Source organism: Chondrus crispus, genomic scaffold (assembly GCF_000350225.1).
Source record: "Chondrus crispus Stackhouse genomic scaffold, scaffold_442, whole genome shotgun sequence".
Lineage (NCBI taxonomy): Eukaryota > Rhodophyta > Florideophyceae > Gigartinales > Gigartinaceae > Chondrus > Chondrus crispus.
This window is the reverse complement of record NW_005179340.1, coordinates 1-15,308: the sequence shown is the minus strand read 5'-3', so window position 1 is coordinate 15,308 and position 15,308 is coordinate 1. Positions and strand designations below refer to the sequence as shown.

At 50.6% G+C, this 15,308-nt stretch overlaps 1 protein-coding gene; it reads right to left on the bottom strand.

The window, feature by feature from the left end:
- Positions 1-3,127: 3,127 nt before the first annotated feature.
- On the bottom strand, positions 3,128-3,367 carry CHC_T00000088001 (hypothetical protein). XM_005718896.1 is given in 2 exon segments: positions 3,128-3,265; positions 3,266-3,367. The coding sequence occupies 1 exon segment, from the start codon at positions 3,365-3,367 to the stop codon at positions 3,266-3,268; it is 102 nt and encodes a 33-aa protein (XP_005718953.1). The 3' UTR covers positions 3,128-3,265.
- Between the last annotated feature and the right edge of the window lie 11,941 nt (positions 3,368-15,308).

The window sequence follows — 15,308 nt, the reverse complement described above, 5'->3', positions numbered from 1 at the left end:
GGCTCAGCCCCAACGGTGTAAGATGATCTCCAGGGTCGAGTGCCTCTCGGAGCTCACGCTCTACGAGGGCACCCACGACGTCGTCGATGACGGGCGTGAGGACGGCCCGGACTTGTTCGTCAACAAGCGGCGGAACCGTTCGGTTAATCGCACCCTCGACGTGGCGAGGAACCTCTTTAACGAGAGCTTCCTCCAGCCACGTCTGCATGCGCGGCCAGAGGGTATTTAATGCGCACTGGGAGCGGTGTTCGGTACCCGCTCGACCAGCGAGGGCCGGGACGGCCCCTGGGGCCGTCCCCTCCGAATTGGTTGGGTTCTGCCCTGTACCGCCTGTCACCCGTAGCAGTGACTCCGGGTTTTCGACACGGGGGCGCACGGACCCGGGTGGTCCGCTGCGCGTACTCGCCCGGGCTGAGCCGGAGCGAGTACTGCCCCGTCCCGAACCGGAGTCTTCCGCAGGGGTTCCGGTCGGATTCATCTTGACTTCTTGCTTGAACCGGGGGTTGATACGTGTTTTTCAACTTGTCCACGTACCGAATCGGATGTCTTCTTTCCTGACCTCGACGGTGAGGGTCTAGAAACCCCAGGCGCCCCTCCACAAGAGTACCAAAAATGTGGTACAACCGTAGGGACGCTAAACCGTAAACGGAAAAGGACAGGCTGTACCTAAAAATGAGGGAGCCTGGGGGACCGCTACACTGGAGTGTCAGGTAGAATAATCCGTAACGGTAGGAAGCACTGGACAAGGGAGGTACACCGCACTGGACACGCGCAGTCGTACTGGTGTGTGGAGCAGTACGACTGGTGGCGAGCTGGAAACCTGAGGGACTTACTTAACCGTACGGTAAAAGAACTAGGGTAGGAAGTAAGGGGAGGCGTGCTTGCCTCGGTTTACTTCCAGCCCGGTGCCCCCTATCTTATACCTCCTAGTAGGGCGGTGGCACCGGACGGACTACAGTAGCTGTACATACTGTAGCCAGCTTACTGTAGCTTACGGTAACTAAAAATGACTACTGTACTAACCCACCGATCGGTCGCGCACCACGTGTACACCTGCACTAGCTGGTGCCACTAACTACAAGTGGACTCCCACGTGGCCACATCTACACGTGCTGGCCACGTATGCACCGTATCGGTTAACATCTTACTACTGTACTTGGCGAGGCCTCTGGCGCCCGCCTAGTACCGTAGCGCCACTTGGCAATTGTACCACACGTGCCTCTACCGCCGCCTCTTAATAGCGCCTCGTCCGCTAGCCTCAGTAAAACATAGTCATCGTTCCTTGCACCACAGAGGCTAGGGATCTGTACGCCGGCGGCGAGTGAGGTGAACTGATCCTGCTGTCATGCGTGTGCTACGTGTGCACGTATGGCTCTCATGACAGAAAGGGAACATTTGATCCCCAATTTTTTGATATTGCCTGGGCGACCACCTGGGCGACCACTAGTCTTGCAAACCGTTTGCGGCAAAATTCGCACTGACGTGAGCGGGACGATTCGTGCCTTTCAACAAGCAACTTTTAGTTGCTTAACACTTATCCGTTGCCGACTTACGGAAAAAGAACCGATCGGGGCGCAATTTTAGTCGTCACAAAAAATGAGCACAGGGCTAATAATGTTACGGCCTTAGAGCATCACCACTAGAGAATCTCCTCCGCATAGGCAAATTGTTTCTATATTTGGTCACTTGTCAGGCTCCCACATGGGCATTCGTTTTGCACATTCCGTTTGCGAAAGTACCACAAATCGCCATTGCGCAAATCGCGTCGCGGTCTCCACCGCGCACTGAGTCGCACCCGCCCCCGATCCGCGCCCAGACTTCCCGCGCCCCAACCTCTGGGCCGCCCCCCACCCCGACCAGCAGGACACAAAGCCGAGGTCCAGTTCATCGACGCTGACCTCTTCCACTCAGACTTGTCCTCGCCGCCCGAAGCGTACCCGGCCGCGTCGCCACCCACGCCTTTGCCAGATGGTCGAGTTCAGTTAGCCACCATCCACGCCCGCGGACTCCCATAATAAATGAGTGTTAACGCGTGCACAATGTCTGCCTGCGGGTGGGTGCGGGCATGTGCAGTGCGAGCATAGACCGTCCACTGTGCATTTGGCATGCTCAGACGTTTTGAGCGGGTCAGGTGTACCCGTGGCTTCCCGCGTTCTTGCTGTTTCGGTGTCTAAAAGTAACAAAAAATCAGTCCGTTCAAGCAGAAGAGTGTTGCCAAAAAATGGGATTTGTGACGTGACGCGCCACAAAATCAAAAAATATGTGTGCCGTCAAGACACAAATCCTATTTATCATACGATTTGTGAAACAGATTTGTGTGCAGATTTGTGCGGTGGAGACCAAACTCAAGCCTGAGTCGCCATATTTTAGAAATGGCCATAATTTGCCTGCGCGGTGGAGATGCTCTTGCCACCACCACATTCCCTTAGAACTGTTATGATTCCCATGTACAGCACACACACCTCTGACACGCACACATGTGTCAGAGCTGGCACCTGGACAGGCAGCGGCTCCGTCTCTCCGCGGCCGCCTCTAAGGGCCATTCCATTCATCGTGATTGGCAATCACGCAATCACGTCAATAAATGGTGCCTGCTCCCTTATGGTTGGTTGTTTATATTACGTTTCCTAAAAAATGGTCATGCTCATTAAAGAAATAAACAATCGACTTAAAATTAATCTTGTGCTCCAACTTTCTGTAATGCTCCTTGCAATTCTAAAAGATTTAAACCCCATTCAAATATTCGTACATTTCGAAATGATAATCAACGCGCTGCTTGTGCAACCCAGGGTTGCACATGTGGGAAAGCCAGAAAGCAGGATCTACTCTCTTTGCCGTGCCATCATTTCCTCCTTTGAAACCTTTGCCCTTCCAGAACCGTGGAATGTGCTTACAGCTACAAGTAGCACACGTTGGAGAAAAGAACGATGCAGAACGACGTTAAATTAATGTCGTGATCGCGTGATTGCGTGATTGCATGATTGCCAATCACGATGAATGGAATGGCCCTTAGGGCCCATCACCGCTAGTGTCTAGACGACAAGCAATTTGACCTCATATGAGGTCAGTCATGGCCTCATTTGAGGCCAGCTTTTCTTTTGCAAAAATATATAAATTAAATCGAAACTTTAAAACATTCAGTTTGGACACCATTTCTTTAACGTATACGCGCTCGGCAATAACATATTGCAAAACATTGGGATGGCGGTTGTCAATGCACAGAGAGACTAAGAATCTAATGAAGTATCAATGATGAGTTGACTTTTTAAACAGGCGTTTTGGTTTCGAAGATATCAACATAAAACGTTTTGAGGTTGGTCAAAAAAGGCTCCTTTTTGGGCATTTCAAAAATGGCTGGAGAAGACATGCAGATCTCACCAAACTCCACCCTTCCACAACGCAGAAGTCAACTGCCGTGTCGAGAGTATCTTTTTTCCATCTTGTTGAGCTAGCACAAGTCGAGAAAAATAAGTTGAAAAGTGACCTCATTTGTCACCTAGACACTAGAGCCTCAGTAAAGACAGAGACATCGTTCCTTGCACCATAAGAACCTTATTCGGTGAGTAAGCATCTACTTCAATATTGCTACCCTTGATTCAGCAGAACTGGACTACGACGGCTAAAATATAAACGCAACTTTGACAGTCGGGTTTGTTTAACAGCAGGTGTTTTCCGGTGTCAAAAGGCGATGAGGTACATTGATAAGCCGGTTTCTTCCCACAGACCGACCAAGTCAAAAACTAATTTACATCGAGCTCGTTGAGCAAATTGAGCGAAGCACGGTAAGGGGCGGCATGGAACTTTTATCCACAACGATCTCGGAGGGAAGAGCGGTAGCTCCTGCTTGTACAAATCGGCTTACCTTGTTCCCGTACCGCTGCTACTTCCTCTGCGCCTTCCCCTTCTCCTGCATTCGCAGATGAACGTTAATTTCCCGTCAGCAGTTTTCCTCGGTCGACACTTCGAGGCAACCACTATAACCCGTCGTCCTCTCTGACGTCCTCTCTGGCGATCAGTAGCATCCAGGTATGAAATATCTTTCACAGCTGTTTGTGGCAACTCCACTTCTGCCAAATTGTTCGTCATTAGCTCCACCGTCCTTCCGGTTAAAACAGCCCTCAACAACTTTCCATTTTTGCATTCGATCCTGTAATTCAGTTTTCGATGTCGTTCTCTTTCGCCTGACGGAACTGGCCCCAAAACTATACCTACCTCTGACCCAACTTCCTCTATCACTTCGAGAGCTCCGAGAATGTTACCCTGCTCGTTTGGTATAAAACGACTGATTTGTCGTACCCTGCTTTCCACGTACGTCATAGGGGACGTCAATTCCTCCGCCGCCCCGGATGTCAAGTCATCTCCTATTCCATTCAGCCCCTCCATGTACATTCGGAGACCGGATATTCCCACCTGTGGCTGCATCGCACTTGTCCTTATCTCATCCGTTGTACTCGTATTGCACTCCTCTCCGGTGCAATCGGAAGTCGCTAATCTTCCCCTCGCAATTCTTGTTTCTTTCTCCACTCTCTCAGGCTTGCACTCTCCAAGAATGTTGAATACAACATGTACCAGGCGATACAGTTGCACGTTTCCGTTTGAGTCTTTGAAGGCGTCGCACTCTTGCCTCCATAGTTCGGGTTCGAGCTGTAAAAGGGAGGTGCAAAACGCTGTATCTCGACGCGTGAATCTGAGTCCTTTGAGATCTCGGGCTTCGGCACATAGGCAAGCACCAATAGTTTGAATGTCATCTAAGACGCAGGGTAGGTTTGAGAGTTGTAATTGTCTGTCCCGAAACGCATTGTATCTCGGTAGGGTCTGAGGCTCAACATCTTCTGCTGCGGCTTGATTGTCCTGGCTCGGGCGTCGTAGAAAGGTTAGCGGTCTACTCTCAAACATGCTCTGGATATCGAAGCGCCATGCCTGGACGTAGAATGCATATGCAAGGACAAGAAGAGCTGAAGCAAACCTCATCGTTTTGCCGGCATAGAGAAGGAGACCGCGTACCCCTTGCTTGACCCAGTCTAGAATGGGACACACCGTGATCGGCAGGCACGGAGAGCATTAAGTATTGAATAGTCTGGAACGCTGCTTCATTGTACCGTGTTGGGTGAGGATAGTATGGCCATGTGTTTCCAGCTGGTTTTTGCAGTGCGGTCTCTCGAGACTTGTGTCGCGGAAGAGCGTGGGTGTTCACACTTGGTGGAAACACAAGATAGGAAGCAGAGAACAGTTGGACAGGCTAGCATGTGTGGTCGCTAGTTGATACGTAAGAAGACCGCGACCGTATGGCCACGGACATCCGGCCATGACAATGAATGGGCATTGTCTTCGATGAAAGGCTGGGAAACGCATGTTGGAACCTGCAGCCGTTGGACATGCAGATGGATACATGCGTTGGTCGGGGTGCCAAGTGCAGACCCAATTCGAGTTGCTCCCTTCGCTAATAATACAGTATTGCCACAGTGACAGCTGACGGGGAATTGCTGGAAATTAAGGCTAATGCATAGTCTCTCAAGAAATCAAAATGCTTAACGAGGAGAGGACCACCTCGGTACAAATCATCTTTCCTTGTTTAATGGAAAGCTCTACAGAGGATTTTAACTCGGTCTGTAGTTCTATAAAAGCCCATGGGCTTTTATAGAACTACAGACCGAATTAAAATCAAGACCTGCAGGTCTCCAGGACGGAGAAGAGCCTCGATGGAACAGCATCGTTCCTGGGGTTTTCTTTTAGTCAGATCGTGAGTGTCTACAAAAGCGACAATTAAAGAGGTAGGAACTGGCTCCATCTCGCGAACGCGTCGAAAAACGAGACGCAAAAAAGGACAGTCGCGATCTCTTCCGTCGCAGGACAAGGAGTTTGGTCCAAACCTCGCGTTAATAGTGTCCTTAGCCCTCCTATGAAATAGTCTCGCGCGTGCGTAAGGCGCTAAATAGTGTATTTAGGACAACGGTGTTGATGGCGTCCGCTTTACTCGTCGGTTTGTCCTGCCCGGTATGTCCAAAATTCGCAATAATTATACGCTACCTATGTCCTACATATGAGCCCGCAAAGTGCAATACCGCCACCAGCACACGTCCAGCCACCGCTCATCTCCAGAACATAGCGATGCAGGTCGCCGCATTCCCAATGGCAGGATACGGCAGCTGAAAAAGGAGATTGTGCGATCGAGCCGAGGAGCAGATACGCTTCGCCCCATGAAGGTACAGTACGGGTTCCCGTATCCAAAGTCCCGTTTCCAAAGTCTGTGGTGTAGCAGTGAGAGTCCTGGCTGCAACGTAAAGCAGAGCGGTCCATTTGTGAATTGTCGAGCTTTCTCTCCTGGACCTGCAATCAAGATTCTGGTCTCGGAGTCATGATCACGTGGAAGGCTTGAGACAATCTCGAACGGCGGCATGGACAGTAGACGAACAAGTCAACAGGATGACTTCGCGCCTACACGCCGACCACCTGAAATAACCGCAGTGTACTCGCCTACAGAAGCATGCCAACTGTAGACGAGGTGGTACAGTAACCGTTCCCGACCTAATTGCCAAAATGTCCGTTACCTCAGCACTTAATCGACCTTTTTAATTGAAAAAACTGCTGAACTTGCTCATTCGAAGCCATTCAAAAGCCATCTACCACCCAAACACTGCAACTCGCGTAGTTTAGGCCACCGCTTTCTAGCTCAACCATCAGCGGCAAGACACGCTTCCATTCAACAACCTTCAAAAACGCAGTCATTTTACGAGAAGTGCATACAGTGCGTCCGCGATAATTGCATAGGATTGGTGGACGCGTCTGGTATGCAGTTTGCGGGGTTATGCCCTTGTATGTTCCTATCATACCATCTACAGAAGACCTCTCATTGGCCCATTTCTATTGCTGCAAAAGGGTATCTAAACTCAACAGAATCCATCATATGAAGCGATCTAAAGTGGTTTGCTTCACGCGGCTAGACGCCTTGACTCTTAACTCTCGCTGCAGACGATTGATTGTTCTTATTCCCGCGGGGGATTCCTGGAAGACTCGCATTATCATCAATCGCACGTTTGACTGTCGATACTGCTTTAAGCTGCTCTGCAATAGACGTTATTGGCACAGTGTCTTCCTCATCGTCTTCGTCATCCGGGTCATCATCCAAAGCATCCTCCATACAACCTTGAAGTAGCATATTCTCCGAAAACTCTTCAGTACTGTTGGTTATATCCTCGGCCCTCATAATGCTACTGATTGCCAAACGCGTATCAAGTGCCGTTAGCCTTGTCACCACGTCCTGTAGTTTTTGTTCCTCGCGCGACACAAGAAACCCAATAGACATAGGGTTTAGCTGTGGCACCTCCCTGTCAATCCGTCCCGTGTGGCGCCATCAATCGGCCATGATATCAGAAGGAAGCTCGTCCCAAACGGTTTTTAACCAGCGCATAGCAGTGAGCTGATCGATGTGATAAATGTTATCGATCCCTTCATCCAACATGTCAAACGCTCTCTCGTACTGCTTCGTGCGGTAGCGCATCTTTATCGCACCAATAATTCCGGCATCCATTGGCTGCAATCTTGCAGTGCAGTTCGGAGGAAGAAAGACTACATCTGTATTTTGTAGCTGTGGAAGCGAGTCAGGTTTCCCATGAGCGCTACAGTTATCAACAAGAAGCGCGACTCGGCGACCCGATGTCCGTGCAATGAAATGGTCGAACTCCAAAAGCCATTCAAAAAATAGCACAGACGTCATCCAAGCCTTTTTGTTTGCCGAGTAGTTGAATCCCAATGCCCTTCCTGTCTGTTTCTTGAAGCACCGAGGTTAACGTGCGTGACCAATTATTTTTAGCTCCATGCGTTCGGAACCATCCGCGCTTGCGCATGGCATAAAGGTCAAGTGTGTTTTCTCCTTTTTGCGACCCTTGAGTTGTTCACGAGCAATCGTTTTCTCTGGCGCCATTCGATAAAATAATCCTGATTCATCTGCGTTAAAAATGTCTCTCCGCTCGAAACGGCCGAGCAGTTCTTTCATCTGGGGCAACGCAGCCTCCATCGCTGACAAATCAACATATCCGCTCTCCCCGTGCGACTTAAAACAGCGAAATCCCCAGCGAGCTTGAAACCTAGTGAGCCACCCGGAGGAGAACTTTAAGGAGATCCTGTTCTCTGCAGGCACGTTCTTGTTCGCTCTTTGTAGCATTCGTGCTGCTACTAGGCAAATCATTTGCTCATTTGTTGCCCGCTTAGCATGCCACTGTGCCATCACCCATCTGTGTAAACCCTCCTCAACTTTTCTCGCCTTACCCGTCGACGACCGCTTTTTGACAAGCGACGACATCTGTTTGTACTTCAAAGGGTCCTTTAAAAGTCGCGATATTGTGCCCTGGTTTGGTGCACCACTTAACTGAAATGTCTCTTTCGCCCATTCAGCAATTTCAATTTGCGTAAATGGAACGTTTGCAAGGCGGCGGCGCGAAACTTCGTCACAGATGCTGAGATTTTGGTTAAATGTGAGCGACACGTGCTTGCATCCTTTCATTGTTAAAGATGGAATAACGGGAAGGGGGTTGGTCAGGGGTTGAAAAGGATTGTGTTCTGCGGGAGTCTCGTGTCTCTTGTGGGCGGTTCTAAGAACGGACGACGGGTGTGTTCTGTGTTTTACATGCCAGAGGGGCTGTTGCTTACACGAAAATGGCCAATAAGGGAGGGCTGTGTGGGTACCGAATTACAGCGGGAGTTACAACGGGGGTGGTTTTGCCAATGCAAGTGGCGAGTTTGCATAGAACTTTAATTTGGGTTAGAATGTGCATTCTTCCGTGGATGGAATCAGGTTCCACATGCAGTACTCGCATATATGTAGTAAGCGAGCATGCATCTATCGCGGATGCACTGTAATTGCCAATTACTGGTTATCATAACATTACGCGCCGTGGCCCGGCATTCTCAACCAAAGCACTACATGAGCATGTCTACAGTATCTCTGTAAAATCTGGTCATGTTATGGGCACTGAACGAGGTGAGCAATAAACGTGATCAAGAGTGTGTCCCTCTCCGGTGAGAGGGGGCGAGCTGCCTCCGGTCACACAACTTTATGTCATCCAGTCCGAGAATGGTGGGCGCGATACCTCGCCGCCGTCGAGTGTAGATTACTAATTAATAGTTAAATCTACGATGGTGCGCATACAAAATTCTCACTTTTGGTCCGGCTAGATTCGTCGCTCAATGCCAGCCGTCCAAGTATGGACGGCGGCGGTCCGGGGCGTTCTTATTGGGCGAAATGGCTTTCGCCACCTCATGGCCAAAGGCCCTCTGATATGCCTATCTTGGCAGGCACTACATCAAATTAGGAATATCGTATATCTCCATTAAGTCACTATTAAGGTGGCGGTTCAAAACTTTAATCTCTCTACTTCCATTCAAGATCGTAACCTCTTACAGTGTCTATGAGGTTACAGCTTTCGCTCTACGAATGCTGTCCCACCAGTCACAGTTTAAGACAAGTTCTCAAAAACTCTCACCTTGGAGAGAGAAGATCTCTGGAAGACCACAGAGTTCTCGTGGATTAAACAAACGCTTCGATTCTTCAGCTTTCGTTTTGCTCTATCCCAGACAATCCTCTCCATTCGATTTCCCTTCCTACTTCACGCGTCACCGTTCAGCACGTTCTTCGCAATCTCATTGAGGCGCTGCTCCCTTTCCAATTCGGAGACGAGTTTTCAAGCGTCTCTCACCTCTACTCTGTGCGAGACATTCCTCCTGCAAACGCCTGACCGGTGCGAGAGAAGCCCATTGACGACGATCAGCAGCACTGTGACATGCCGGAAGACTGCGTGTTGGAGTTTGGGGATATCAGGTGATTCCATCTTTGCAACGATGGAACCTGTATGGGGCTCTGTGAGCCCGTCGGTTATTTTCAAGGGCTTTCTGGGAGTGTAGTGGCATTTTATAGCCGATGTGATGAACGTTGAGGCTCCTGGGAAAGTTTTGGTGCCCAAACCACAAGTCATTCGTGTTTGCTTTTCGATATGCAGTGATCCCTCGATATCTGAATATGGATGGTTGCTTCCTTCCATATTCAGTTACGGTGTAAATTCAGTAACTGAGGATGTTTCATATACATCCCAAATGTGTAACAATCCCATAAGTTTAACCAAAATATTGAGTAATGCGGGTCTGCTTGGCTTAGTTTGCGCGTTTGAGGTGTGTCAAATTTCGATTGCCCAGGAAAACTGGAAATTGAACCACATTTATAACTAATAAAGTTATCATAGCTCAGTTTCGTCTCATAGAATGCTCTTGTATGAGGCCTGTTATGATTAAGATGTGCTTGTGGTACCCTTCTGGGCGGCTCAATTCTAAAAAGGAGTCAATTCTAAAAAATCAATCCATCGTACTCCCGCCCTCAAACCTCAACCCCTTCCGAGAAAACCACCGCTCGGCCATCTCATACCCTCCTACACTCTCTCTGATCCCTAGTAATACAATAGACGGTGCCTCTTGCGGCGAAATGCCACGCTCTATTCGGGCCCAAACAATTGGGCACAAGAAACGCCTCGCCAGACGCAAAGCCGAGCGTGTAGGAAGAGAAAAAGCACATCACTTCCTGATGCGCGGCGATCCCGCAAGAACAGTCTCCAGCCGAACGGACGTCTTTCTTTCCATCGTGTACAGCATCAAGGAAGCATTGACAGAAAAGGACACAAAAAGGCTTGAAAACTGCTAGACCCTGAGTCACACTTCGCTGGTCGCCGTCCGATTTTGTCAAGCGCTGAGGAAAGTTTAGTAGTGTCAAGGACATTAGAGGCTGCTGAGAGAGGATTCGCAGTAGATTGTGCACTCATGAAGAGCGTACAGGGACAAATTGCGCAGAATGGACGTAACTCTTTTTCCAACGGTGTCCCTTCCTCCGACGCAATCCGATCCTTCCAAGCCCAACATAAGGAACTGACGTTTCGCGCGTCTGAGCAGGTTTCGAGCGCAAGGCTTGCAGCCTGTAGTATATGACCGGCGCGAGCGCGCCGAGGTCATCGGACGGCCGTATACGGTATACGCGTGGGCGGCTGTGCCCACGTGTAGCTAGCGCGCGCGCATGCCGAGCAGTCGTAATCTGGCGTACGTGTACAGTAGTGCACGTGTCGTCCGAGCGGTAGTCTACGCGTGTTACGTGTGCGCGTTAGCACACGTGTCGTCCGTGCGGTAGTCTGTAAGCAACACGCGTGTACAGTAGTGCACACGTGTAGTAGCAGCGTCCGTGCGGTAGTAGCAATTATGGCGCTAGTTTTTTAATTGTGTACAGTACCCGGCACGCACTATGCGGCAGGTACTGTACTACTGTACTGGGACAGGTGTCCGAGGCGTCCCCCTGCGGGGTTAGGACTTGGCACCCGTCCCCACCAGTAAAGGGGGGCAAGCTCGCCCCCGTCCCTTTTGCGCCTACGTACGTCCGTTTTCGGTTGTCTGTCGCGCGCGCTGGCTTCTAACCCGTTACCGGTCGCTCCCGTTCACGCACCACGGGGCGACTGCGCGTAACCGGCCAGTGAGCCACCCCCTTTTCGCCAGCTCGTCCGATCGGTTCAATTGGCGTGTCGCGTCCGCGCCGCGTGCTCCCTCGCTAAAGCCTCCGCCTCTCACCCAACCCAGGGCGGAGAGGAGTTATCCCACACAGCCCAAAACCCCACTCACATAGGTACGCTAAAAGATGTAATCCACAAACTTCGGAAAAAGTTCCCAGACCTTTTTTCAGACCGGCGAAAAATATGGAACTGGGACGAGACAGCGGTCTGTGGCGAGTATGGACAAAAGACCAAGTGTTTTGCCTCATCGACAAGTAACCAGGGCGGAGCGCGAAGAGGAATGAAAGATCCCGGAAAACACCTCAAAGCTGGTATTGCGGTAGCAGCCTGTGGCAATATTGCCCCACTTTTTATTATTGCCTCAGGGATGAAAGTCATGAAATCCTGGCACTCTCTGCTAGATTTGGCAGACTTCACTGACAACACGGGCGTATCCCACTGGCTGTGCAACAGAAATTGGTTTCCTGCTGACACTGAACTGGTATTCACCAATAATGGGTCCATCGACAAGGGCTTTATCGTCAAAGTTGTGCACCACATTAACGAACATGCACGAAAGATTATACCTGCTGATGAGCACATTTCGCTGCTTGTAGATGGCCACAGCTCTCGGCAAGGAGAGGCGTGGCGGCAAGAATGCGAAAAGCTTCGGATTGTGGTCGTTAAACTACCAACTAATACCACCCACTTTCTGCAGCCATGTGACCAATCCGTCAACAAGTACTTTGACCGCACGTTACGAAAGACGAGAGATGATTTGCTGATGATAAGTCATCTCCCGTGGGCGAATACGGCTTTTAAAATCAAGCTGGCGGTGGCCGGACACCGTGCCCTGACTCTGGATATTGCCCAAAAATCCTTCATTGAAGTAGCCTTGTGGCCGATGAATTGCCAATTTATGGACCGCTTCGAACAAAGGCAAGTCAGCGACAACTCCCCTCGGAACCTTACCTGCCAATCCCCAACCCGCAGGAGTCACGTTTGGCGAACTTATTCCATCGCAGAGTCCTAACGTGAGTAGCGTCACCTTCTCGAGAAAATAAGTCGAATTTCAAACCGGGGTGGTTGTGCACAAAAATCACTCGCAGAGATACAGGTACTCCTAAACCATAAGTTCAATCAACCGACTTTTAAATACCAACGTCACGCCTACAAAGTTTGCAAAAGTTTCACGAAGAGGCCGCAAATCAAGTGCTTCCAAAGCAGCAGCGTAACTTCTCGAGGCTCCGAAGGAAAAAGAGGTTTAGTTCAGTAGCAAAGACTGTGTTTCGGAGCCTGGAAACACTAGCCGAAAGATAATTGAGGTGCCAGTCATCCGAAATGGGTCTGATGCTGAGAAAGAAAATCACGCTCCCACTGCAGAGCTTTGTTTTGGTCGGGCACGAAAGGGTCCTTCTACGGACGTTTGGGATGACATCCCGCTAGCGCAGTGGGCCAGGGCACGCGGAAGGGATGTTGCAGAAGGCAAAGGTAGCTTGTCACATGGCAGAACCAAAACGGCGGAGTCGGGATTGATGCTTTTGGCACACATGCGTTGATAGTGCTTCGCGAACTTTTTACAATTGACCCCTTTTGTGTTTTCAAGCTCGTTCGGGCCTCAGTTCGGGCAAGAAAACATCGTTTTGATTTGTAAATTCAACGATTTTTGCCTTTCTGAAAAGTGTTCAGAATTGAGCCGCCCAGAAGGTTACTCTATTCAGTTATGCCGTATTCATGAATACCTCATGTGCGACCTGCAATCAACTCTCCGGAGCTTGTTCCGAGCAGTGGCATGCAGATATCGAGGATATTCACCTACCGAGATTCCAGATAGAGAGGGACCACTGTACATGCACTTCGTGAAACTAAATTTACCGCGAAAGCGTTAGTAGGAGGTACTACTGTACACACCGAAATTTTCACGAAAATCTACAATGGCAATTAAGGAGACATTGGTAATTATGTAAGTCGGGAACGGTTACTATGTATTTATAACCCGTTTAGGGTGACCCCACCGCGCCTTGCCCAAAATCGCAAAAAGCAGACAGTTGTCCTCCGGTAATTGGATCTACTATCTTTTAATCAAGCCGCGCTTTGGGGGAGGTGGTGATTCAGAGATGAACCCCACCGCGCCTGTAACACGATACCTCTATTCATATTCAGGGTCACCCCAATTAGGCTACAAGTATGTCGTAGAAATACATTTGGCGCAAAGAAGCAAGCTACTGCACGCGTCTGTTCCACAATTGGCGGCAACTTTTGCTCGTCATTTGCCCGCTCTCCATAATATGTAGGCTCCTGTTTGGGAATTATCAACTCGGCAAGTACACCACGCTTTCAATTCGCGGCGTTCTCAGACACTGCGCTCTCAGCAACGCACAGGGCAAGATTCTCCTCGTCTGACCACCCCAGTCCCTTACCCTTTTTCCTCACTCTTACTGCCGAGTCATCAGTCCTAGTAACCACCTCAGCCATTGCCTGCACTTCTCAGAAGACGAGAAGGAGGGAGAAGATGGGAAATGTCCACGAGCGAAGGCTGCACAACACTCCTTTTTGCGTCCCACACTATTGATGGGACTTCAGTCAAAACAGCCCCAATGCCATTTGGAAGAGCTTTGGTAGAGCTGTAAGCACATGAAATTCAGATGTTTTCTGTACCGTTACTATAGAACGAAGCTCGCCCAAACGGCGCTTTGGACAAAAATCTCGACCAAATAATTTTGGTTTGGAAAAGAATCCCTCCCAAATTCTAAACTTTAGGACAAATGGTGGCGCGGTGGGGTTCAAAATTTCTTCCATCGGTCCGAACTTTAGTCCATCGGTCCAAACTTTAGTGGTTGGAATTTTAGGACAGAAATTTTGTTGGCGGTGGGGTCACCCTTAGGTTATGAAAATTATAGAAACCGATTATGTCCAAAACCGAATATGGTTTTTGGTACATGTACAGTAGCATATGGTTACTAAATTACGCAGTAGTAGAGAGACCAGTTCTTAAATGCAACATGTAAGCGAACGGTGCGCATACCTCGTCACAATTTCTTGTCCTCGTCTCGGTCCTGCTTCCCGTCACACATTCCGCGTGCCCGACGTCTCTCCCCGCCCCGCGCATGCTGAAGGGCCAACCCTCCGCCCTGCCCTTCCACGCCGCCTGTAGGAGAGACTCAAGACCTTAGTCCTGTTTACTGAGGGAAGGAGCGACGACGGTGTTAAATACCGTGGAGGGGCTATGTACACGTGTAAGATACGACACCGCCCTGTGGGACGTCCCGCTCCCCTCGGCCCCCGTCTTCCGCTGCTCCGCCGTCCGTCTGTCCGCGAGCTGGCTGCTCTCCGCGACCCACTGCCGCCCGGCCCCGGCCCGCTGGGCCGCCGTCCTGTCCGGCCCAAACGCCACCCACGTCCGCGCGCCACCGTCGCCGCCCTCCACCTCCGCCCGGCCGCCGACCTCGCCCTGCCGCCGTCGCCGCACCGCCCGCAGCACTACGCTGACGTGCCCGTCGCGTCGGGCGCCGCCAGGGAGACAGCGTATACTGTCGTCGACGTGGGCGCTGTCGCTGTGGTTGTCGTCGCCCAGGGCGCGTTTTTCGGGTGGTGGCGCTGGCGGAGGATGTGAAAAAGGGGAGCGCGCTTGAGGGAAAGTGTGCATGGGTATGGAGCGGGGAACCGTGATGGGGGGTTTACGGTGGCGTTACATACTGTACGTGCTGCGGCGTTTGCTTTCCGAGGTCATCAACATGCGGCCTGTCTCGAGATCTCGCACCACACGAGCTAGCTCGTCGCCCAGCCGGGGATGTC